Source organism: Otolemur garnettii, unplaced genomic scaffold (genome assembly GCF_000181295.1).
Source record: "Otolemur garnettii isolate 467f Iridium unplaced genomic scaffold, OtoGar3 scaffold00239, whole genome shotgun sequence".
Lineage (NCBI taxonomy): Eukaryota > Metazoa > Chordata > Mammalia > Primates > Galagidae > Otolemur > Otolemur garnettii.
This window is the reverse complement of record NW_003852634.1, coordinates 1,365,532-1,388,968: the sequence shown is the minus strand read 5'-3', so window position 1 is coordinate 1,388,968 and position 23,437 is coordinate 1,365,532. Positions and strand designations below refer to the sequence as shown.

Below are 23,437 nucleotides of genomic sequence, written 5' to 3'. Positions count from 1 at the left end.
AATTTTATAGCTACAATGGCATCTTTTTTCAAATGACGTTCAAAGTCTCTTTGAGCTGGAGTTTACTAATTTTCTTACTGGAAGCCTAATGAAAAGAGAAATATTTGGGGTAAGGGACAGAGTTATTTCTAAGGAATCAAAATAAGAACTATTAGGAAAACACTTGCATACATCTACTAAACAATAGCAAAAATTATGTATTAGGTTATTTATTAAGTAAAAAAATGTCCAATTTCTCCAGATACTGAGTTTGATAGTTGATATCTCTGACATTTTCCTTTGACACTTTTTGGCTTTTTTCTTTTTAAATTTTGAAGTACATCCTTATTCTTTCAAATGCACATATTATCTTGTAATTATCCTTCAATTTTTTTAGAGAAATTTTTATGAACCATAGATAAGTAAAAAAAAATGTTAGTTTTTTAAGTTAAATCATAAACACATAGATCGTGTATACATTAATGCATTTATGGAGTACAATGTGTTAATTTCATATAGAATTAGGAATGCTTACATCATTCTGGTTAATTATACTTCATTTAAAATGTTAGTTTTTGAATATGAGTTTCATCATGGAACCAAATAAAGTGCAGACGGCTCAAAATATCAACGAAGTGTTTGGGAAGGATGTGGCTACTGAATGCATTGGTTTGAAAAGTTCCATTCTGGTGATTTTAATATTTGAGCCACATGGATGACATGAGACTAGAGTAGAAAATGATGAGCTGAAAGCTATAGTGGAAGCAAATCCTTCAGAACCTACTTGTGAATTAGCAGCAAGGTTTGACAATACTATTCCAACAATATTAGACCATTTGAAATAAATTGGCCAGGTACAGAATCTAGATAGATGGGCCCTGCATGAATTAAACCAGTGTCAGAAAAGAAATCAACTTGAAGCTTGCCTTTCTTTGTTGTCATGACATAAACGTGAAACATTTCTACACTGTATTGTTTCATGTGTTGACAGATGGTTTCTTTTTGAAAATTACAAGTGTTTGGTACAATAGTTGGATAAAGATAATGTGTCAAAACACAGTCCAAAACCAAATATTCATCAAGAAAAGATAATGGTGTCTAGTGGTCCAGCACTGATATTATCCACCACAGTTTCATGAAACCTAGTCAATTATAGTGGATGTTTGTTGCAACCAAATGGATCATATGATGAAGATGATGAGATTGGGCAGCCAATATCAGTCAATAGAGACAGGACAATCCTCTTGTAAGACAAGGCTTCATCACATACCACACAAGCAGTGCTGCTCAAACTACAGAAGCTAGACTTGCAAACTCTCTCTAATCCACCATATTCACCAGCCCTTGCATTGTCAACTTCTTCCAGGTTTTGAACCACATTTTGCAAAGAAAAATCCTCAATTCCCAACAAGCTATAGATAATGGCTTTCATGATTTCATTGTCACTTGTTCTCCAGTCTTTTTTTCTGATGGCATAAACAAGCTACCACTGAGATAGCAAAACTGTGTCAATAGTTTAGGTGAATAGTTTGAAATTGTACTGCTTCTTGTTTGAAATATAATAAACTAAACTTTTGATTCAAAATCGGATGTTTCATATTAAATGACCTGAATATGATCTTACTGTCCAAGCTTTACAAGTGTGAACTTCAATCTTTATGACAAATGTACGGAAGCTATGGTGTTGTTATATAGGTTTTTTGGGGTACAGGGACTTTGGGACACAGAAAGATTAATTTCTCCCCAGTCACACTGCTAGTGATAGATCTAAGTTCACTCTCAACTCTGATTCCAAAATAGGGAGAAGAGTGGAAGATTAGATATTGACTACTGTGGCATTTTGTGACATTGGTTCCTCCATAACAATGGATGGATTTTTTTTTTTCCTCTCAGGTACATAAGGAGAGAAGATCATTAGCTACTTTATATGTGATTGTACCTGTCTGATTTATTTGTGGGCTCTTAGATAGCAAAGCAATTGCCTTATATTTAAATTCTTTGTTTTTGACTCAGTGCCTGTAGCACGGTGGTTATGGAGCCAGCCACATGTACCAGGGCTGGTGGGTTTGAACCCAGCTGGGCCAGCTAAACAACGACAACTGCAACAGATTAGCCAGGCACTGTGGGAGGCGCTTATAGTCCCAGCTACATGGGAGGCTGAGGCAAGAGAATGACTTAAGCACAAGAGTTTGAGGTTCCTGTGAGTTGTGATGCCATGGCACTCTACTGAAGGTGACATAGTGAGACTGCCTCAAAAAAAAAAAAAAGAAAGTAAATAAATTCTTTGTTTTCCTAGTAATCTAGCACAATACCTCATACAGAGCCAATGATCTATTGAACAATGTCTAATGTCAATTTATCTTCATATTTTTGATATAGTTAATGTGGTTTATGGTTAAGTTAGAAATAGTGTCTTGGGTTAGAGCTACAGGCTTGCGATGGGACAAACATAAAGGGGTTTGCCAGCTTTGGTGGTGAAGGTCTTTGAAGATTATTAGTTGTATGACCTTGAGGAAGTTTACTGTTTACTTTCTATGTCCCAATTTTCTTGTATGTAAAATAGAAAAGTTGTCTCCTTTTCAAGGTTGTTGTGAGAGATTATAATTCATATAAAGTGACTAGCACATAGTAGACAACAAATAAATGATAATTATTTATGTAAGTTAAGAGGAAATAGATAAGAGATTCCATTATGATGTGGAGAATATGTTTTAGGGGATTCACTCCATTAACACAGTAGTTCCTGATCTGTCAACCTTCTGAAACTTTATGTAAAATTATGACTATGTTCACTTTGATTTAATCAGCTTCTCAAAGTGATATGCTACAAATAGCTTTAAAAGTTTAATAACTACAGCACCAATTACTTTTAAATAGAAAATTGCATTAAAATAGTGCCATAATCACCACACTCCCAAATTAAGTCCACCAAAAACTCAAATCCAAGATCAATGCCTTTACAAAAAGGACCTTCTATCTTCTCCCTAAGCTCTAGTACTATCTCAGCTTTGGCCAGGGAGACAGAGATGTGAAACCACAGGGAAAGGAATGGGACCACTAACCCACCCAAACCCCACTACTGGTATATTTAAAGAAGACTCTTTACGACCATGTTCACCAGATTACACCTCTGAATCCTGTATAGAGCCTTTGGAACCTTTATGTCACATATATATGGAACATCTAGAAATTGGGATAAATAAAGCCTCAGAACATTAGAGGTTGTCAGATCATGTAGGTTTCAACTACTCTACCCCTAATTTTTTATCTTCATCCACCCATTAGCAATGAAACTCATAACCTCTTTTTAACCCAAAATAATGGGTTGGGAGTTTGTTTTTTGTCTCTCATGGTCCATAGCAAAGAGAAAAATATAATACAGTGCATTTTAAATAAAGGAATTTTGGTGTTAAATGATCTTCTGTGAACTAATAATGAATAAATTTATTTTAAATGCCATTATTGAGCAGAACAACAAGTTGGAGATTCTGTAGAGACTCCTCTTTCCATTTCTTTTTGTTAAAAAATTTCCAGTGTGAAATCCAAGTCTGGAAATCACTGAATTAGGACAACGTTGCAATAGTACAGGTTAAATACCAAGAAAACTTAAATGAAAGCAATGGCAATGGAGATAGGCAGAATTGAGAGTGACCAGTTGGGAAAAGATAGGAGTTTATGGCTTAGAGAGATGGCAGCATCATTCACTGAGCTGATGTACATTCAGAGGGTAAAGGGATTATGAAATAATTTTGAATAAACAAGTCTGGGATGTTCCAGAATGTCCAAGTGGAAACATCCAACCTATAATTGAAAATATAGGCAAGGAAGTTGGGGGAAAATTGTGGAAATTGGGGTGGTAGTTGAAGTGGTAGAAGTGGATGAGGTCATTCAATGAGAAAAGGGGCACTCCCTCATGCACTTTTTTCAACTTCTTTCAGCAATGGTACTCAAAACCAGGAAAATGGCTGTTTGCTTTTGTGTGCCACAACAACCTTGCTGTGGTTCACAAGGGCTCCAGGTGGGTGCCTTAAATGATCTGTGTACTTGAAAATAAAGTTCAATTTTTCTAGGCACTGCAAATACTTTAAGAAACTGGGGATAGCAAGAACAGAGCTTAGGAAAATCCTGATTAAAGAATTTAGGGTCCATGGGTGAGTGGTAAATAAAAAGATGTAGGAACTGTAGGGAATTAGGGAAAATCTGACATCTGTTGGGTACCAGGCAAATCAGAATTTATTACTTTCAATAAACAACTTTAATACTTTGAGAGGACTGCATCTCTACAGAATCCATCTGGATCACCAAACAAAGACATCATTTGTTTTAAGGTCCTGGAAGACTGGACACCGTAGATAATGATTTCCCAATTTGAGGAGTAAAGGAATCCCCTACACAAAGCTCTAGCCCAGTGCTTCTCAAAGTTTAATATGCACACAAAACACCTAGGGATCTTGTTAAAATTCAGATTCTGATTCAGTAGAAGTGGTGTAGGTTCTGAAATTCAGCAATCCTAACAAGTTCCTAGATAATAGCCATGCTGCTGGTCCTATACAGAGTGTTTCTCAAAGAGATGTTAAAACTTTCTATAGCAATTTGACATTCATGCATGAACTTGTCTCAGATAGCTTATCTACTTTTTGCAATTCTTTTATTTTTCCTGTTATGTTTGTATTGAAATGTAATCTTACGTGTTGAATATAATACATTTGGGCTTTTATTTTGCATGTCTTTCTCCATTTCACTTTTTAAAAATTCATTTTTATTATGTTTTAGTAGTAGTGGTTTGGGATGGATTGCAAAAAATATGAGTCCCTTACCCCAGATAGTTTGAGAAACACTGCTCTAGATGATAAAGAACTTTTTATTTTGGAACTATTTAATTAGAAATGGTTTTGATTCTGTTACACATGATTCTAAAACAACATTTTAAACTTTTCTTTTATTTATTCCATAAACGATAACAAAACTCAGCTAGGTAACATTATGACAGTTTCACCATACATTCAGTCACAAATATTTAAAACCTTTGCAACAAGAACAACAAAACCAGAAGTATTACAAGAATAATTTACAAGAAAATCTATAAAACAGCAAGAAGCTCACAAATGTTCATTTTCTTTTGCACAAGGATCACTACACTCTTTCACAACATGTTTTGTGTTACAAAATCCCCAACAAAAATGTATTTTTTTCTTTGTATTGTGGTTTCTAAAACCAGAAACTTTGAAGTAAATATCCTTTTATTAGCACCTAGTGGTGCAGAAAAAGGAAAACTCTCACATACAGACACTTCACAGCACTTTTCTAAGAAAAATATACACTTACAAAATATGTTACAAATTGGCACACTTAAAAATATACAAGATTTTGTAGGCGTCTTAAGAGTGATCCTTAAGCATTATACTTTAATTGACTCTACAGATTATTTATAAAGCTTAACTCTAAAAGAAAAAGGCAAATAATTTCCTAATATTTTAAAGTTGCAGTGTCAGGTGTCAAACAGAAACTTAGGTTACATTCACAAAAGGGGTCTCTAGTACTTTTATTTTAAATATTAAATGCTTAGGGGGCTGGGGGAGAAGAAAATGGGGATAATTGTTTTCTTTAGCACCATAAATCAGTAACTTACTAAAGAGGTGCATCCAGTTCTATGGAAATTAAAGACTAGTACATTCAAAACTCTGTAGGCAGCAAACTCCAGTCAGTGCTACAGGGATTCCGGTAGAGCATCCTAAAATTTATACACTCTTCTCTGGGAGTAAAAAATAAAAAACCTCTTCTAGTTTTCATTCTAAGCCTTTTCTTTTGTGCTGTAAACAACCAGATATCTCTCAAAGAGGCAGAATAATCCAAATATCTTTCTTCTTTTTGAATGGGATGTCATTCTGAGACTCTGAAATCTCTGGTTGTGTTAGATGGATAGACATCCTTTCCATCTCATGTGGATGAATGTTTCCTCAGTATCTTTACTATCTATTTACCTAGATATTGATTTTAAAAGCCTCATTCACACTTTAAACTTTGTACTAAGCCTCCCTTTTACACCGTCCTTCTCCTGTTTTACTTCCTGTAATTCTGAAACCTAAAGTGTCATGTAGCTGCAATAGGGGTTCTGATTTATGACTGTAGCTACTGTTTAACTAAGTAAAAATGTGTCTTAAAGGGTAGCCTGAGTATTGTCATCAGAATAATCACATGATATCTGAAGACCTTCAAGGTGATGACAATTCCCAAGTTAAACATCCCAAATAACATTTTTTTCTCCCTTTTATTGGCCTTTGAGAAACCTTAGCAAAATCCCTGGCCTACATAGTGTTGACAGGAATCCTATTTGTTATTAAAATATTTGATTTTGGTACCAGTCCTTCTACATATTATATAACTATAGGAATTCACTTAGTGAATTTCATGGTTAGAAAACAAACCAACCTTGCATTAGTTTATTTTATAAAAAGGACATATTTCTGTAGTAATGGGCAGTCATCAAAAATCCTTAAAGGAAAATGAAAACTCCTTATATTATATGATTTCTTAATAATACAGGTGAAAACAAACATGTCTAGTTTTAGCAATATTTAGGACTAGCTAGTGCTACATTATCTTCAGTACAGAAACTTAGCTCCCTTCAATTCTTGGAACTGTTTTGAGAGCTTATGTAAACTGAAAATGTGGTGGATCTCCATCAGATTTGGTTCAACTTGATAACAGGAAGCTTGGCTAATAGGTCCTTAGATATGGTTTTTCTCCTTTAGGCAGTAAATTCTAATTCAAACCCACTAAAATGGAAATTCACTAGAACTGTAGGACCTTACATAACAAGACTTAAGATGCTAGGTAGATTTGCTTACAGTTTTTGAAGCATTCTTTATATATCTCTCTTACACTCTCACACACATGTGCACGCACGCACACACTTACCTCTCTCCCTAACCCCCCCCCCCGACACACAGATGCTTTCCAGCAAGGAAAAATGTCAGAGAAGGTAAAAGTTGTCACAAAATCCCACCTAGCACCATGCACCTCAGGGAGGTGGCTGAAGAAGTAGTGCAGGAGGTTTGACAACACTTAGGAAAAGGTAAGGCCTTACCTCATACTTACATAGAGTAATAAGAAGTCTGAGGGGAAAGCTGCGAGGAAGCAGCATATGTTAAGAAGCTGGTATATGAGACATTGGAGAGGCAGAGAGTATGGTCACTGGTTCAAGCCAGTTTTCACAGCCCAAACATGATCCCTAAATCTTTAAGACCCTTGGTCAGGGCCACTATTTCAGCACTATGCTCCCAGCTCTTAATCAGGGTAGGAAATTAGATCTAGTCTCACAGATTTAAGTAAAAGTTTTCAATTTTCCTCAGTCATGCAATCAGTTTGTCCACACGTGAATGCATGTGAATATATGTTTAAACTTAGATTTGAAAATGCCAAAAGAATTAAAGGTAATTAAGAATGGGAAAGTTCCCTTCTGAACTTCCAGAGGAAAGCAACCTAACTAAGGTTCTTAAATCCTGACAATTTTGGGACATAGGATATGAGACTATAAAAGATGCAAAATTCTAAGGTCAAGGTCTGTGATTAAGTATGAAGAATAAGGGAGAATATCATTTCCAGAAAAGTAAAGATTAAATAGGACTCTGTTGAGGACGAATTAATAGGAAGCAGGTCTTCAGAGAGGAAAGGTTACAAGAGAGTGGTAATCAGTAATTTAAGATCAAGGAAAATATAATATTTCTAACTTGAGATATCAGTGATAGAGAAAAACACTACTTTCATACATTGGTCCTCACTCCACTAAGGCAGCTGCTTAAATAAGGGATCTCCAGTAAGTCCAACCTACTATGTTGTGATGGGAAGAAAAGGAATTGTGAGAGCAGGTACAGGATCAACAAAATGGTAATTGTTGAACAACCCAGAACATAATGCACTGAGAGGGATATTAAAAGCAATTAAGAGAATAAGCATCTTATGCTTTGGCCTGCTCATTTCTCAAACTCAGTTTTTTGTCAGTTTCAGCTCAAAATGACAGGTTATGAGTCATTAATTTATGTTAAAAACATATAATGCACTGCAGGCCAATAAAAGGGTCCTTTAAAATAGCCACTCTTTTTGGAGAAAGGGCTGAATCAGGTCCTAGAATTGGCTCTTAATATGCTCAATAGTAGCAACTGAAAGGAAATGGTATCCAACAGCCTCAGGTTCTCCTTCTCCACCAGCCCATTCTCTAAAGCTAAACTGATTCTGTAAAAATAGAAATGGGGACAACTCGTCCTACAATTATTTTTATAAAACACATTGTACTCATGGAACATTTTCTTATTTCTTTTTATAATTGCCACCTTTTGATTACATTTAAAGCACTCCATTCCTATAAGCCAGTAAGTGACTTTGAGGTTTGGAGTCTCAAAACTGACCTCTGTTGAGATCACAATACAGGCAGAGTTGGTGATTCCAAGTCAAAATTTAGCTGCAGGAGAACAAATAAAAACAAAACCAAACAAAGACCAGTTCCTAGGAAGCAGCCATAGCACTTAGTACAAACAGCTAGCTATCTGAATAGAGAAATAGAAGAAAGTGTTCCAGTTTGATGATTTTCCCTTTTGGATGGCAGCTGTAGGGCAGGAGAGATGTTTCAATCGGTGCCTTTCACTAATTAATTTTTCAGAGCTTACTGCATACAGAGCATCAAAACCTATGAATGGCCCTGAACCAATTTCACAAAATGTTCCATACACTCATCTCCACATACAGAAGAGACTGATACTGGGAACACATACAATCAAGAAGATAGGCTTATTCATTTTACTACCTAGCTATAAGTAGTAAAGCAGCTGGTGAAAGGAATCATGGACTGGGAAGTGTGTATATTCATATATGTGATAGGCTTCCTTCCATTTTTCTTTACTTTCAAATGTTGCTTCTCTGTTTGTGAATATATTTAGGTGGCAATGACTAGGTAGGTTCATATTTTGCTTAAATTTTTCCTTATGAAACATCTTCCCTTTTTTCTTAAGTCCCCCTTTTCCCTTATCCACTTATTTTCCACCCTCCCACCCCAGCCTATATATTCACATGTTAACAGGTTAGTAACAATATTAGTAAGAATAGTAACAACAACAACAACCCACAATATTAATAATATTAATCCCCTATATCTTTATAGCACTTTATGATCTACAAAGCGCTTTCACATCCATTATCTCATCTGTGCCAGAATGCATCAGTCATCAGATGCACAGGTCTTGTCAACTGTGCAAGGAAAAGAGATCAAATGTTAAAAGTCAAGTGGGGAATAAAAGGGAAGAAAAGGCTAGTAGTGAGGGATGCTGGAGCTCTGAAACTTTCTAAATGGGGGGAGGACTGAATAAAAAATGTGATTTAAAAAGCTTATATTGAAATTCAGACTTAAGTTTAATGTATGGCATCAAATACTAGTCATTCTCAGACTAACTATACATGGCCTAAATTAGTGGTTACCACAAATTGTTCAGTTTATCTGATAACATTTACTTCATGGAAAGAAAAATTTGACTGAACTGAGATGCCTTAACATTTTCTTTAAGTGACAGTGGCACTGTAAGATCAAACACTTAAAGGACATTGAAGCCATGATATGAATGCACTTTTGACAAAACTAGAATAATACACTTAGGAAACTGCTTAAGTAAAACAATCTATGTACTTCATTTATCATTAGTGTTGACATCATAGCTATTTTATAATTTATCCCAGACTATTATAAAATATATAAAACTGAGATATAAAGTATCAGCAATATAACTTTGCACTTTAAATAATTTCCAGCTACAGATTTTGCTTTTAGAAAACAAACTTTTGAAGCAGCTGCTTTGTTTCCTTGTCAAAGGTTCTATGAATGCATATACTTGGGTCCCTGATGGACTTAGCTATTGTGATTTTCAGACTCTTCTGACATTTTAATCCTTAGACAATGGAACAAACAAATCTTAATTGTGCCTTGTTTAACTGTTCATGTTTCCACACAGGACAGTAGAGCTTAAAACTTTAAAAGAATGTATGTATGTATGTATGTGTGTGTGTATGTGTATACATTTAAAATTTATTAATGAGCTTTAAATTGTGCAGTGAATCTGTGAGATGAGGTAAGGAAATTTGGCACATTTCAAACAGTATCCTTTATGTTTTGGCAAATTGTGTAACACAACATACTTTTCCACTGTGATCTACAGGTTCTATCCACATAAGTGGGGGTGGTTAATAGCAAGAATCACTGGAATGTTTCTAGTAAATTAACAGGGATAAGCTCCCCAATACTTACAACCAAATGTTGATATAGAAGTAAAAATATATACAGTACAGTCGCTTGTTTGTAGTTTGGCACAATGTTTTTCATTTTTTTTCCTTGTGGGTAAATAGTGCATGAACTACTTGTGCAACTGTATGACTTTTTAAGTCTTTTACATAGAACATCTGATTAAAGTTTGCTTCCAAAGACTTCCCACATTTTAAAATTCATTTCTTTAAGCACTTACATGTCACCATACATACCACAAGGCATATTTTGAAAGAAATAAAACACAAACATCAAATGTCTTTCTGGAAAATGTGAGTCTCTTCTTCAAACACAGGTAAAACCCAAAATGTTTCTGCTTTTAGGAGATTGTAGTCATAATCCCTGCAGAAAAATCAAACAATTTATGCCATCTTAGTTAGTTTCAGTGTAAGTTCCACAAAGGGATCCTACAATCTCAATTTGTTAACATCGTACTAGATGCCATACGATGAAGAAAAAGATACAAATAACAGGGAGCACTAGAAAGCACTCCTAATTGCCATATGTTGAGATTTTTTTCTTCCAACTAAATGCTCTTTTTGTTTAAATGATCTTGGCTTTTTGTCTACATGACATTTTAATTTCGTTGTTTAAAACTGTTTTACTGCAAAGCCCTTCCCTTCCCAAAATCATTCAAGAGCATATTTTATAGTTTTAATTTGTTAACAAGTAAAAACTAATGTTGAATAGCAGAAGAAAAAGCCTTTTGGTGCTTATCCCTAACCAAGCCACAAAAAAATTGCCCAATCTTTTGGGTGGCTTAAAGGTATAGGGATTTTAATATACTTTTTCTCTTTTCTTTTTAATTTGAAGGGAATGGGACAGTTTCTTTCATGCAAAAATTTGCTTTCAAGAGGGAAAAAATGAGGGACTGTGGGCTTAGCAGGTAGTAGGAAAGTTAAGGGTGCATCATCTCAGCCATTTTGGTGCAGTATTACCTCAGTTTTTCAAAAGAGGCTGTCCCAGCCTCATCCTTGTGGACCTGTTCTCGCTCCATGTACTTTCCCTTACACTTCTCATCTCTCAGGGCCTTGGAGCTGGATTTATGACGATATAATTTTTTGTGTGTTGGTCCGTTATTGCCTAAAGTGCTCATGTTACTATACTTTTTATCAAAGAAGGCAGAGCAAGAGTCCTCGTTATAACCAGGCATGTTTGTATGACCAGGATCACCTACTGCTACTTTCCCATTGCTTTTGCTCACACCCTTGATTGACCTGTGATTCTTGGTGGTTCCTGGGGACCCACTGTTGACCTTTTTCTTAGACTCCTGTGATGTCCCAGCCAATATTTTGAGGGTTTTTAATTTTAGACTATTGGACTCAGGGGAGTAGAATATGTTGGGGTCCCCATGGTGCTCCATGGGTTCCCAAAGGGGCTCTATGGAGGCCATCATGAATCTCTGCACATCTGCCATACCAGATGCAATGTTGGACAAGATATAGGAAGGCTCCTGAAATTCCCGTTGGTCATCTTCTAGGAGGCTATTGGAGTTGGTGCCCATGCTCATGTCACTCAAGCCTGAGTTGCTTTCCTTCCCCAAAGCCCAATCTCCAGAAACTCCCTTCTGATTTGGCATCTTCATAGGGGCCATAGGACCACCATGTTGGATACATTCAGCCAATGTCTTCCCAGTGGAGGATATGCTGTTAGTTTGATCTCCTCCACCACCAATGCCAATTTGCATTTTCTCTTCACTGATGGCAGGCATGTATTTCCCTTTCTTTGTTGACTTAGAGACCTGGTGGGAGGGTTTACCAGGTGTCTTTTCAATCCCTTTGCTGTTGGCTTTGAGGGATTTTTTCCTAGTGTTTTTCTGAGAAGAGCTTTGGTTCACAGCACCACTCTTGCTGGGTGAACTTTTCTTTCTTGTTTTTAACACTTTGTTATTGATACTAATTTGACCAGATGGATCATTAAATGTTGTCAGGCAAGGGTTTTTTTGGAGCAGGCTTAAAGAATCTTCATCATTAAACATATGGAACTGAAATTGATGGTTATTTAATGTAAATCCATCATCTGCTTGTACCTGCTGTGAAAGGGTACTGCAGTCCCATTTGATTTTTTCCACACTAATCAATGGTCCTGGGACACCCTCTTGGAATTCCTTTAGTGTTCCTAGTGTCTTGACACTCTCACATCTGGTAATTTGAGGGGAAAGACTAGGGGTATCAGGAGGGGACATCTCTGAAAGGGAAGAGTGGCGGAATTTGTCAGGAGTGAAGTTGGAGATATCTAGGAGGTCAGTGGACTCCTTTAGTGGTGCTATCTCATCAATGCTCTGCTGGATGACCAACTTAGGGCTGCAGTGGGCCAGGAAGTCATCAGTGATGTCATCATCACCATCTTTTTCACAGGACTTCAAGCTTAAGGAGCAATAAGTGTTTGCACTGACAGAGAGCGGGGCCATTGAATCAAAGCTGAAGAGCTGACCATCATCCATATTGACTGGGCCTTGTTGGAAAGGAAAGCAGATCTCTCCATTATTAAAGTTGCATAATTGATAAGAATTATCAGATGAGAGTTGGGTATCTTGCACAGAAGCATATAGGACCTTGCTGCCACCACTATTGAGGCTTATTGGACTATATGTTGAAACTGTTAGGTTATTTTCCATTGAGCCTACTTGGGAGGCTCCAAATCCACCAGACTGTGTTGGAGCTATCTCCCTTGAGACTTCAGCCATGAATTCCTGGGAGCCAGAAGTAGCCTTGTTGGGCCATGCACTCCCATAGTTGGTTGATTCCATTTTGAAGTTATGAGATGACTGTTGCAGCTCAGAGTCAGAGGATGAGGAGTGCACGCAGTCCTGGGCAGGCTGAAGAGGTACAAATGGTTTTTCAGTTTGAGTGAGGCTGCTTTCATTTTGCTCTGAAGAATGGTGGGTGAAGTATGAGATATTAGTATTATTTGACAAGTCAGAAGCATCCAACAATGTCTGCAGATACCCTCCGGGGATAACAGGTATACTAGTGGCAACACTAGGAGATGACAGAGGCATTTCAGAAGAGCAGGTGGTTGGTAGAAAAGTGGAATTCTTAGCAGAGTTTGCCTCATGAAATTCAGATAGATGGGACCTGTTTGAGGTCCCGGGAATAGCTTCATTCTTTAAATTAGCATCTTCCAAAAGAGGGCTCATTTGAACCACTGGTTTGCTTTCTTGCCCAGCAGCTTTCATTTTCTTGGATTTTAACCTAGCTTCACTTTTAAATTTGATTTTACTGAGCACTTTCCTCTCTGGCCCCTTAAATTCTGTGCCTTGGGCTTTGACTTTGACTGAGTCAGGACCGGTGAGATCATTTAAGTGTGATCCATTTGCACAGCTGGGGGCAGCCAGAGTTGCTGACTTCAGTGTACCTTTTAGGCCTCCATCTTCTTTATGATTACTAGCTTGTCTCTGATCATTGTAGAATGAAACCTGCTTACTACTTGCTGAAGTTTCCATGGATGGGATTCTTTGAATCCTGTGCCTGTTGCTAAGTTTAGATTTTCGTTTGCGAGCAGGTGGCAGGAATGACACCTCAAAGCTACCTGGTTCAAAGCTTTGCTTTTGGTATAAGGGTGTCTTGATGGAGTCTGTGTTGCTGTTTCTTTGCTTCTTCTTCTTCTGCCAGAAGCTCTTCAAGGGAGCCAGATTGGCATATTTGTTCAGCTGATTCTCACTCAAATTCACTGTTGCCTCACTGGCATCTACTTTACCTAACTTCACCAGCATGTTCTTCTCACCTTTAAAGCGATTGATGATGATATATTTGATAATAACAGGGGGCTCCTTACGGGTTATTTTTCTTCTCTTCTTGGGACACCATTCATCATCATCTTCCTCTTTGGAGCCACCTGGCAGCCATTCTTTTCTCTCATTTACTTTTTCACCTTCTAGTGAGTCAACATCATATAGATAATCTTCACTGTATCTGACTTTTCTCTTGGCTCGCAGCCCATAGTTCTGCTGAGAGGAGGAGCTGCTAGAATTAGTGTCCCGAGCCATATAGCGGCTACAGTCCTTGATCTCACCCATGGCATCATATGAGACCTCAATGAAGGAACTGTCATCACTGAAATTCCCTGATGTCTCCAAGGAATTAGCAAGATGGTCTTGTTTTGGATTCTTAAATTGACTTATCTCAGTACCACTGCATGGTTTATTTAAGACAGATTTTTCTGCATTATCTTTTTTCTCTGCACCGTTGTCTTCCTGGACTTCCTCTTTGCCTTTCTTCTTGTCCAAGTTTTTATCTTCTTCCCCCCAGATGATGCTCACATCAGGGACCTTGAATTGGGTAAGATCGCCACTCTGTTTGAGGGTTCCACTCTTAGATTCCCGTTTGGGGCAGGTAGTAAAGACACTGGGAAAAAAGTTGAATTGGGCATCCTCTTGCATCAGAAGGGTAGTCTTGTCACGAACATTGTCCTGAAAGGACTCATATCGAATTTTCAGGGAGCAGACATCACTACCCAGTGTTGACTCATCATCATCAAACATGTAGTTATCCACATCTTCTTCAGAGAATAGGTTGACAGACAGCTCATTCTTGGAACAGAGGTCAAGTAGTTCAATCTTGCTCTCACTAATAAAAGTCTCAAAGTAACCCCAATCCTGATTGGAATTTGCAAGCAAAGCTTCTTCTGTATTGCACTTATCTAACAGTAATGCCTCATAATAACTTTTCTGAGCTGGATCCTCCAAGTCAATGTCAGGTTTCTCAGCTTCTCGTCTATCTCCTACCCTTGATTTATGCAGGGGGAAGCTTAGGAGCTGGTCTGAGAGCAGCTGCTCTCCATATTTCATGTTTTCTCCAGCATTAATGCACTGAATCCCTATATCAGAGACTGCACACGTTTCATAATCCCTATTTAGATCACCAACTTTCAGACTAATCCCTGGCTCAGGATCTCCTGCATCCTTGGATTCCATGAAGCAGCCCAAGCAAGTCCGGCTTGGCTGCATAAGGCAGTCCCCGTTCAGAGCTGACATGCCTGCAGGCTCCATTATCGCAAATGGAGCTTTCTCACACTCACTGGGCAGTGACCATGTATTCAGGCCTTTTGCAACACCAGATGTGAGGGAGATGGCATTCACAGAAGCACTATTAGCAGCATGCTCAGGTGCTTCAATCAGGGTTAAAGGAGAGGGAGGGCTTTGCATACAGGGTTTCTTAGAGGGTAGAGGCAGAAGACCTCTGGGATACATCAGGGTCTCCTTTTGTGCCACTGGTATAGGTTGGATTGGTGCAGCAGCTTCCAGAGCTGCAAATGACTTCATCGCCATATCCTGGTCCTCTGAGTCTAGAGAAAAGGGAAAGAAACGATAGGAATAAAGTTAAAGGTCTTAGACTAGACTCATTAATTCTCTTTCCTTTGATCAGTTTCTGGTACTTGATCTTATTATTATAACCTAAACCTCCACTTCTCTAACTTTAGAAATTAAAACTACAACATTGCAAAACAACCTTGATTTTATATTGAAATTCATGCAAGTGAAAAGTAATAATTTTTTAGACCCAGTTTCTTCCTCAGAGAAAGAGCATTCCTTAGAAATGAGGAAAGAATTGGACTGCTTGATCAATTGTAAAGGCAAGGTTTTCAGGGGAAGATGCTCAGATGGGACATTTGTGTTTTGAGCTATAAGGCCCAGGCCCATTTTTCAGACCCATATTCTGGAAGCTCCTAGTAATTCTAGAATTTCCAAGCCTTACCTTAGAGCATATTTCTAATTCATTAGGCATTCTGAGGAGCTTCATCTGACAGAGATGACTTAGGAGGGCAAAGAGTTGGAATTTAATGCCTCTTAGAGATTCCTCTAGCTCAGTTAGAGATTTGGTGGAATAAAATTTAGAATTAACATCAATTTCAGAGGCATCCTGAATTCAACCTTTCCCAACTTTGTGGATATTGGAAATCCATACTAATAACAAAGGACTACAAAGAGAGATATACTATAATTAAATTCCCTTACCATTTTCTTTGACCCCATTAATCAGAATGTTTTCTCCATTGGCTGAGGCAACAATAGCCTTATCTTGTTGGTTATCCATGAATGTAAATTCTATTGTTTCATTCCAAGTCCAAATGCTGTCCAACCTGCACATTTCAAATATATAATATCAGTAATTAAATTTGTCGTATTCTATATTTTACAGGTTATTTCATCTATAGGGGTCTTAAAGGGCTCATTAGGACTTACCAACAGGCTTTCTTACTTCTAGTGCTTTGTTTTATAGTTTATACCTACCATATAAGTCAATTTGGAAACTCACACTTCATTCATACATCCTAGATCCTTCTAGCCCCTCTAGGTCACCATACTATACAAAACTGAAATTTGCAAACTTACCCCTTCTTCCAGATAGTAACAAATTTAATTGAATCATGGCTGCCCAGTTAGGAAACGCACAAAGCAAATTTCAGAATAACCTGAGATAAGGTGAATGTGCCTATGGAGGTTAGCTTTATTTTTATCTGCTTCATTTACATTTCACATGATCAGAAGTTCTTCAAAAACAAGTCAATTCATACATATACACACATATACATCATGCACATTTCTTTCTGTACCTTAAAAATTGATTTCTAAGGTTGAAGGAGTTAGAGATTCCCCTTGTCTTCTCAACTTTCAGAAACTTAACTTGGATTTTGACAAGTATTCTTCAAAGCCCTCAGCAAGATTTTTAAATGTGTCTACGATGCAGATCTAGATTTCTTAAAAGGGCCCCAGCATCATCTGGTATTTTTAGGACCTAGTACACGTATCTGTAGCTCCTTACTTCCTTCCGACTACCTACCTGAGTGGTAGATATATACAAAATAATAAGATACAAGGTGGAGATATCTGTCATGTACCAATATACCACCTATAAATCCCCATTTATTCCAGATCCCTTGTCTGCTAGACTTTTTCTCCACCAAAGTATCCATCTCTTTATTAAAAACCATATTTCACTGATAGCCAAACAGCTATTTTAAGAATTTCAGTTATATATTAATTTATTCTAATACATGCACATTACTGTATTAGGCCTAGCACTGAGGAAACATTACTGTATTCTAATATATGCACATTACTGTATCAGGCCCAGCGCTGAGGAAACAAGAAGCAATACAAGTTTCACGTGATTCAATCTTTTTTTTAGGGGGCAGAATACCAAAAATATTTGTTTTGAACACCACAATACATGGGAAGAGGGGTAAAAACAGGTAGATAATGTGCTTAAGCTTAAAATCCAGTCCTGCTCAAATAACCTCACTTAGAATACCCTTAACAGAGATCAAAGGTGGTCCCTTCTTCAAAGCTGCATGCCTAGAACAATGATTCCTTCCTTCTCAATAATCCTAGTGCAGTGTGTATAGTGATTCCCCAGCGGCTCAGCTTGGGGCAGCACCTGTGGCTCAGTGAGTAGGGTGTCAGCCCCATATATTGAGGGTGGCGGCATCAAACCCGGCATCTCTGCATCTCTGGTGCAGAGATGTCAGCAGTATTTCTGATCAGGACCCATGCAAACGCCAGACATGGGCATTGAGTTCATGTTCATCTGTCCCATGTGACCGCTGCTGCTGTTCCTGTGCACCATATTATATACTACAGGATTCCCCTGATGGGCAAACTGCTACTGGAGAAAAGAGCTGTTCCTGGCTAAGTTTCCTGATGGCCAGCCCTTCATTTCTGAGGACTGACACATGGATGCAGTCTCAGGGTGTTGCAGCATGGGATCTGGGAGAGATCCATTCTTGATGATATCATTCCATTAGGTGGGCTAGACACTCAACCCAAGGTTGGATCTGGGTGTTGTCCCATTCCATAACTTAGTGGATATGGAAACTGTTGTGGTGGAGCTTGGGGCATTGCAAGTCCCGCCGAAACCCTATCCATGCTGGGGAAAGCAGTCACATTTCAGAACATCATCATCATCATTGGAAATAGCTTTTCCTTGCTTTTTTATTTGATGTATTTGTCTTACTGTTTCCTTCAAATCACACATTTATCTGGTTTGATGTTGAAATTGTTGATATAACTAAGATTAGCAGCTATCAGTTCAGCCAGTTCTTCAATATATTTACCCTCCTCCTCACGTCTTCACTTTTTACCACTGCAGGTAAGACCTTGTCCAGTAGTATCAAATCGCAGTTCACATTCTTGTGAATCAGTGGCCAGTGGATCCAGGGAGGATTCTCATAACACCCACTGCCATTTTCTGCCATCAAAAGCGGCTCAGCTTGGGGCAGCACCTGTGGCTCAGTGAGTAGGGTGTCAGCCCCATATATCGAGGGTGGCAGCTTCAAACCCGGCCTGGCCAAACTGCAACAACAAAAAAAAGCCAGGCGTTGTGGCGGGTGCCTGTAGTCCCAGCTACTTGGGAGGCTGAGGCATGAGAATCACTTAAGCCCAGGAGTTAGAAGTTGCTATGAGCTGTGACATCACAGCACTCTACAGAGGGCTATAAGTGAAACTCTGTTTCTAAAAAAAAAAAAAAAAAAGTGGCTTAGCTTTACATAGGTGGGTGCGGTGGCTCAGGCCTGTAATCCTAGCCCTCTCGGAGGCTGAAGTGGGTGGATTCCTTGAGATGACGAATTCAATACGTGCCTGAGCAAAACAAGACCTCCCCCATCTCCACTAAAAATTGAAAAACTGAAGCAAGAGGATAGCTTAAGCCCGAGTTGGAGGTTCTATGAGCTATGACGTCAAGCATTCTACCCAGGGCAACAACTTTAAATTCTATGTCAAAATAAATAAATAAATAAATAAACAAATAAATTAGAAACTCGCTGCTCAGCCCGTAGGCACCGCTGCCGCAGCCACTAACTTAGCCTCTGCCACCATCACGGTCTCCGTAAAGAAGCTGAGGAGACAGCTGCTGGAGCCGCGGCACGGTGTGATTCAATCTTTAAGACATACTGACTATCTGGGCATATTTCTTTATCTATGTGTATAAAGTAAGAATTCTGTAGTAGGTAATCTCCCAGTTTTGAAAATGTTAGATGACTCTGAGTTTCCCCTAACACTTTTATATTGTAGTTGCCAAATCCTCCTCTCATTTTATATGAGATAGACTTGATGAGTAGCATAAACCATGGGTGCCAGGGAAAAGAGAAAAAGTAGTTATATACACAGAAAGAAGGGCTAGAGAGTTTTAAAAGATGTAGAGGAGGAAAGAGCAATGTTGAAGCTCCCATTTTTGCCATTTGTAATGGAATCAAATGAACAGATTGGCTGCTTCTACTTTAAACTGCTATCATGATTGCTCTGCACATCTTTCTTTTTAAGAAATTCATAGAATTTCAGGTATCATTTACCCCTCTTTCACACCTCCACTCATTCCATGTTGGCAGGGATTTCATAAGGAGCAAATAATTTGTAGATTTAAATAATTTAATGTCTTCTTGTTCTTTATGTTTATCGTTCACTATATAAATAAGTTCATTTTTATCAGCAGGAAGACCAAGGTCATAAAGCAACATAATGATAGTTGTATGAAAGGAACCCAAATATCCTGACCAAGAGAGCAGGTATTTTCTTTTTCTTCATAAAACAAAAAATGCCTTATTCATAATTCTTACCACTTTCAACCCTGGGCAAAGCAGGACTATAGAAATACAAGTATAGGGTGGCGCCCGTAGCTCAGTGGGTAGGTGCTGGCCACATCCATCCAGGCTGGCATGTTCAAACCAGGTCTGGGCCAGCTAAACAACAAAGACAACAACAACAACAACAACAACATAGCCAGGCATTGTGGTGGGTGCCTGTAGTCCCAGCTACTTGGGAGGCTGAGGCAAAAGACTCTCTTAAGCCCAAGAGTTGAAGGTTGCTGTGAGGTGTGACACCATAGAACTCTGCCAAGGGTGACATAGTGAAACTCTGTCTCAACAACAACAAAAAAATACAAGTATAGAAATAGAGCTACACTTCTGCTCCCTTTCAGGTAATGAGACAAAGAACAGCTTCCTCAGATGAGTATTGATCATTAGTAAAAATCTGTGTACCATGAAATATATATAGGTATAGTATACTTAAGTCTTACCAACAGTTATCCAACTTGTCAGAAAGGAAACTAACACTACATCACGGGACATATTAGAGCTACTATAACTTTACTCTAGGATGTTATTTCCCTAAGAACATAAATTTCCTCTTACAGAAAAATCTGATTAAGCACCTAGGATTTATGGCTCTGAAGAAAAGGGAATCTTACAGGGCCGAGAATAGAAAGGAGATAAAATTTTGCAAGAGATCAAGAGGTGGAGTAGGTATGGGAGCTTGATGCATTGGGAGGTAGAGTGGAGGGAATGAATGCTTACTAGGTGCTAGGCTGAATACAGTTACATAAATTACCTCATTTTGGATGTATAATTGTAAGGTTGGTTCTATTAGGTTCCCAGTTTTTAAAAGGAGAAACTGAGTATCACAGATATAAACTTAATGACTATCAGGAATTTGGGCCTTTGTTCTCAAGAATTAGAAGGCCAGACCCTGAGCAGACAATCCTTTAGTCCCTTCCTATAACTTTTCAAATCTTAGCTCTAAACGAGATAACCAAAGGTACATATTTTAATACATTTTAATTTACATACATCTTGGTTCCTTATAAAGATGATTTTGGAGAAGGATCATAACTTTTTTTTTTTTTCGAGACAGAGTCTCACTTTGTTGTCCTAGGTAGTTGTCACAGGTTACAGCAACCTCCAGCTCTTGGGCTTAGGCAATTCTCTTGCCTCGGCCTCCCAAGTAGCTAGGACTACAGGCACCAGCCACAATGCCTGGCTAATTTTTGTTGCAGTTTGGCCAGGGCCAAGTTTGAGCCTACCACCCTTGGTATATGGGGCCAGAGCCCTACTCACTGAGCTACAGGCTCCGCCCCCATAACTTCTAGTAGTTACAATACAAACAGCTTTGGGCTTGCTTTAGCTTTTTCCCACTAATTGGTATTTTAGAATAGTAAATTAGATGGAGTTTTAAAATCTATTTTGAGTCAAATTGAGTAACACTTTGGGAAAAATGTACAAAAAATTGCTCTGTGATAATAGTAATTCACACAGCATAATGGCGTTAAAATAACAATAGCATGGAGATAGGTATTTTGAAGCTCAATTAAACTAGAAAATCATTCCCTCCCATTTGCCCTTCACCTCACTTGGGCCTGAAGAACACTCACAGATTTTGACCCTGTAGGCTGCTATGCTTTTCCCCAGAGGCCTTGAAGCCTCAGATCTTGGAGTCTAGATGACTGATACCAGCATTTGTGTTGGGGGTTGCCCGTAGCTTTTCCCAACTGGGAAGAAAAAGCAAGGCAAGAAAGTAAATCATGTGTTTGCCTATAGGCCTGGGACCACATAGTCTTTGGGGTTTGAGAAGTGCCAATCTCTTGGATATTAGTTTAAATTAATCGAACAATTTTATTTGTACTGTCTGTGGTCATAAAATGGAGATGAATAAGACCAGATCCCTGTACACAGTGAGGGGTGGGGAAAAAGGAGAGCAGAGAGAGGGAAGGAGGAAGGGGGTTGGGGGTCATGGTGTGTAACACACCTTTTCGGGATGGGACACAATTATAAGAGGGACTTCACCTAACAAATGCAATCAGTGTAACCTGGGAAAGAAAGAAAGAGAGAAAGAGAGAAAGAGAGAAAGAAAGAGAGAGAGAAAAAGGATAAAAAATCTATTAGGACTTAATTTATAGCCTAACATAGGGTCTATCCTAGAAAATGTCCCAGAGGCACTGAGAAGAATGTGTTTGCTGTTGTTGTTTGGGAGAATGGTTTGTATATGTCTGTCAGATTTGTTGGTTTATTGTATCATTTAAGTCCTTTTTTTTCTCACTTATCTATCCATTGTTGAAAGTTGAGATACTGAACACCTAACAATTATTGTAGGAATGTATTTCACTGTTCAATTATATAATTTTTGCTTCGTATATATTGACGATCTGTCATTAGGCAAATAAATGCTTATAAGTATTTAAAAAATAAAAATAACAATAAATAAAAATCAAATAAAACACATGCAACCTTAAAAAAATAGATCCCTGTTTTCAAAGTGCTCAGAGTCTAGTGGGGAAAACAAGCCATACACACATAATAAACATAATATATGTAAAGAGAGGCAGAAAGTTTCTATAGCAGTCCCAAATAGAGAGAAATTATTTCCTTTCTAGAGAGCAGGGAGATCAGGGAAGGCTTCACTAGGAGCAGCAACATTTAAAAAGGAGCTTGAAGGATGATCTTTTTGGAGGTGGGGCTGAGAAAGTACAGTGTAGAAAAAGGTATTCCAGGCTGAATGATCTTTATAAAATGCCAACTATAATGTCTCAACTACCCTCCAGGCTATCCTCTGAACAACTATAGGGCTGACAATTTACCTTAAACATTCCAATTTTGTCTCACATACAACACTTTCCTCAATCAATCCTCAACTTCTCAAGTTATATCCTATTTTTATTCTGTTTACTTCTTATACTCCCAAATATTCCACCCCTTTCTGCTCTTTTAATATGTAATACCATTTTTTTTGGTTTTAGGTATCTTACTCTTGATATTCTTTGCCTAGATTGCCTCTCCTCTTCCCCTATTCTTTCTCTTCTTCCCTTTCCCAGTCTCCCTTTCAACCCTGTGTTCTGTTCCTACTCAGTTTTTCTTGATGAATTCCTTGAGTCTCCCCACTCCAAACAAAATTAGTGTTTGTTCTTTTCTGTGTTCTCAAAGAATTTTGATCTCTTCTGTGTTTATGGCCTTATACAAGCACTTCTTCTTTATATATGATACCCCAAAAGTCTAAGCTCCTCTCCAATTCCACTGGGCCTAGCTCACATAGTGCTTATAATATGGTATGTACTCCATAAAAATAAAACAATGATTTTGAGTGGTAGGAAAAGACAAAGGGAGAATTCAGGGAACAGTAAGTGTTTGGTGGAAATAGGTACACACAAGAAAACATGCCTGACAGATAAACTGAAGCTATACTGTGGAGGCCAACCAAACTATAATTTAGGAAGACACTGAAGAGTTTTGAACAGTGGACAATATTAGGACCAGTGAGAGTGGGACAAACAGAGGTAAGAAGATAGGTTAGGAGACAATGCTCAGGTGTGAGTTGTCAAGAAGATTAGAATTAGGAGGAGGAAATAGGAATGGCAGGCAAATGATAGACTCAAGTACAACTGTAGAGGT

At 38.2% G+C, this 23,437-nt stretch overlaps 1 protein-coding gene across 1 annotated transcript in view; it reads right to left on the bottom strand.

Annotated features, from left to right (window-relative positions):
- Nucleotides 1-10,015: 10,015 nt before the first annotated feature.
- Nucleotides 10,016-23,437, bottom strand: part of NEXMIF (neurite extension and migration factor) — a 215,545-nt gene continuing 202,123 nt past the window's right edge. Inside the window, exons 2-4 of the mRNA XM_003802225.3 lie at nucleotides 16,239-16,363; nucleotides 11,221-15,568; nucleotides 10,016-10,624 (exon numbers count right to left, since the gene is read on the bottom strand). Coding sequence (XP_003802273.1) covers nucleotides 10,534-10,624; nucleotides 11,221-15,568; nucleotides 16,239-16,317 — 4,518 coding nt within the window. The 5' untranslated portion in view covers nucleotides 16,318-16,363 and the 3' untranslated portion in view covers nucleotides 10,016-10,533. The remainder of the gene's footprint in view (nucleotides 10,625-11,220; nucleotides 15,569-16,238; nucleotides 16,364-23,437) is intronic.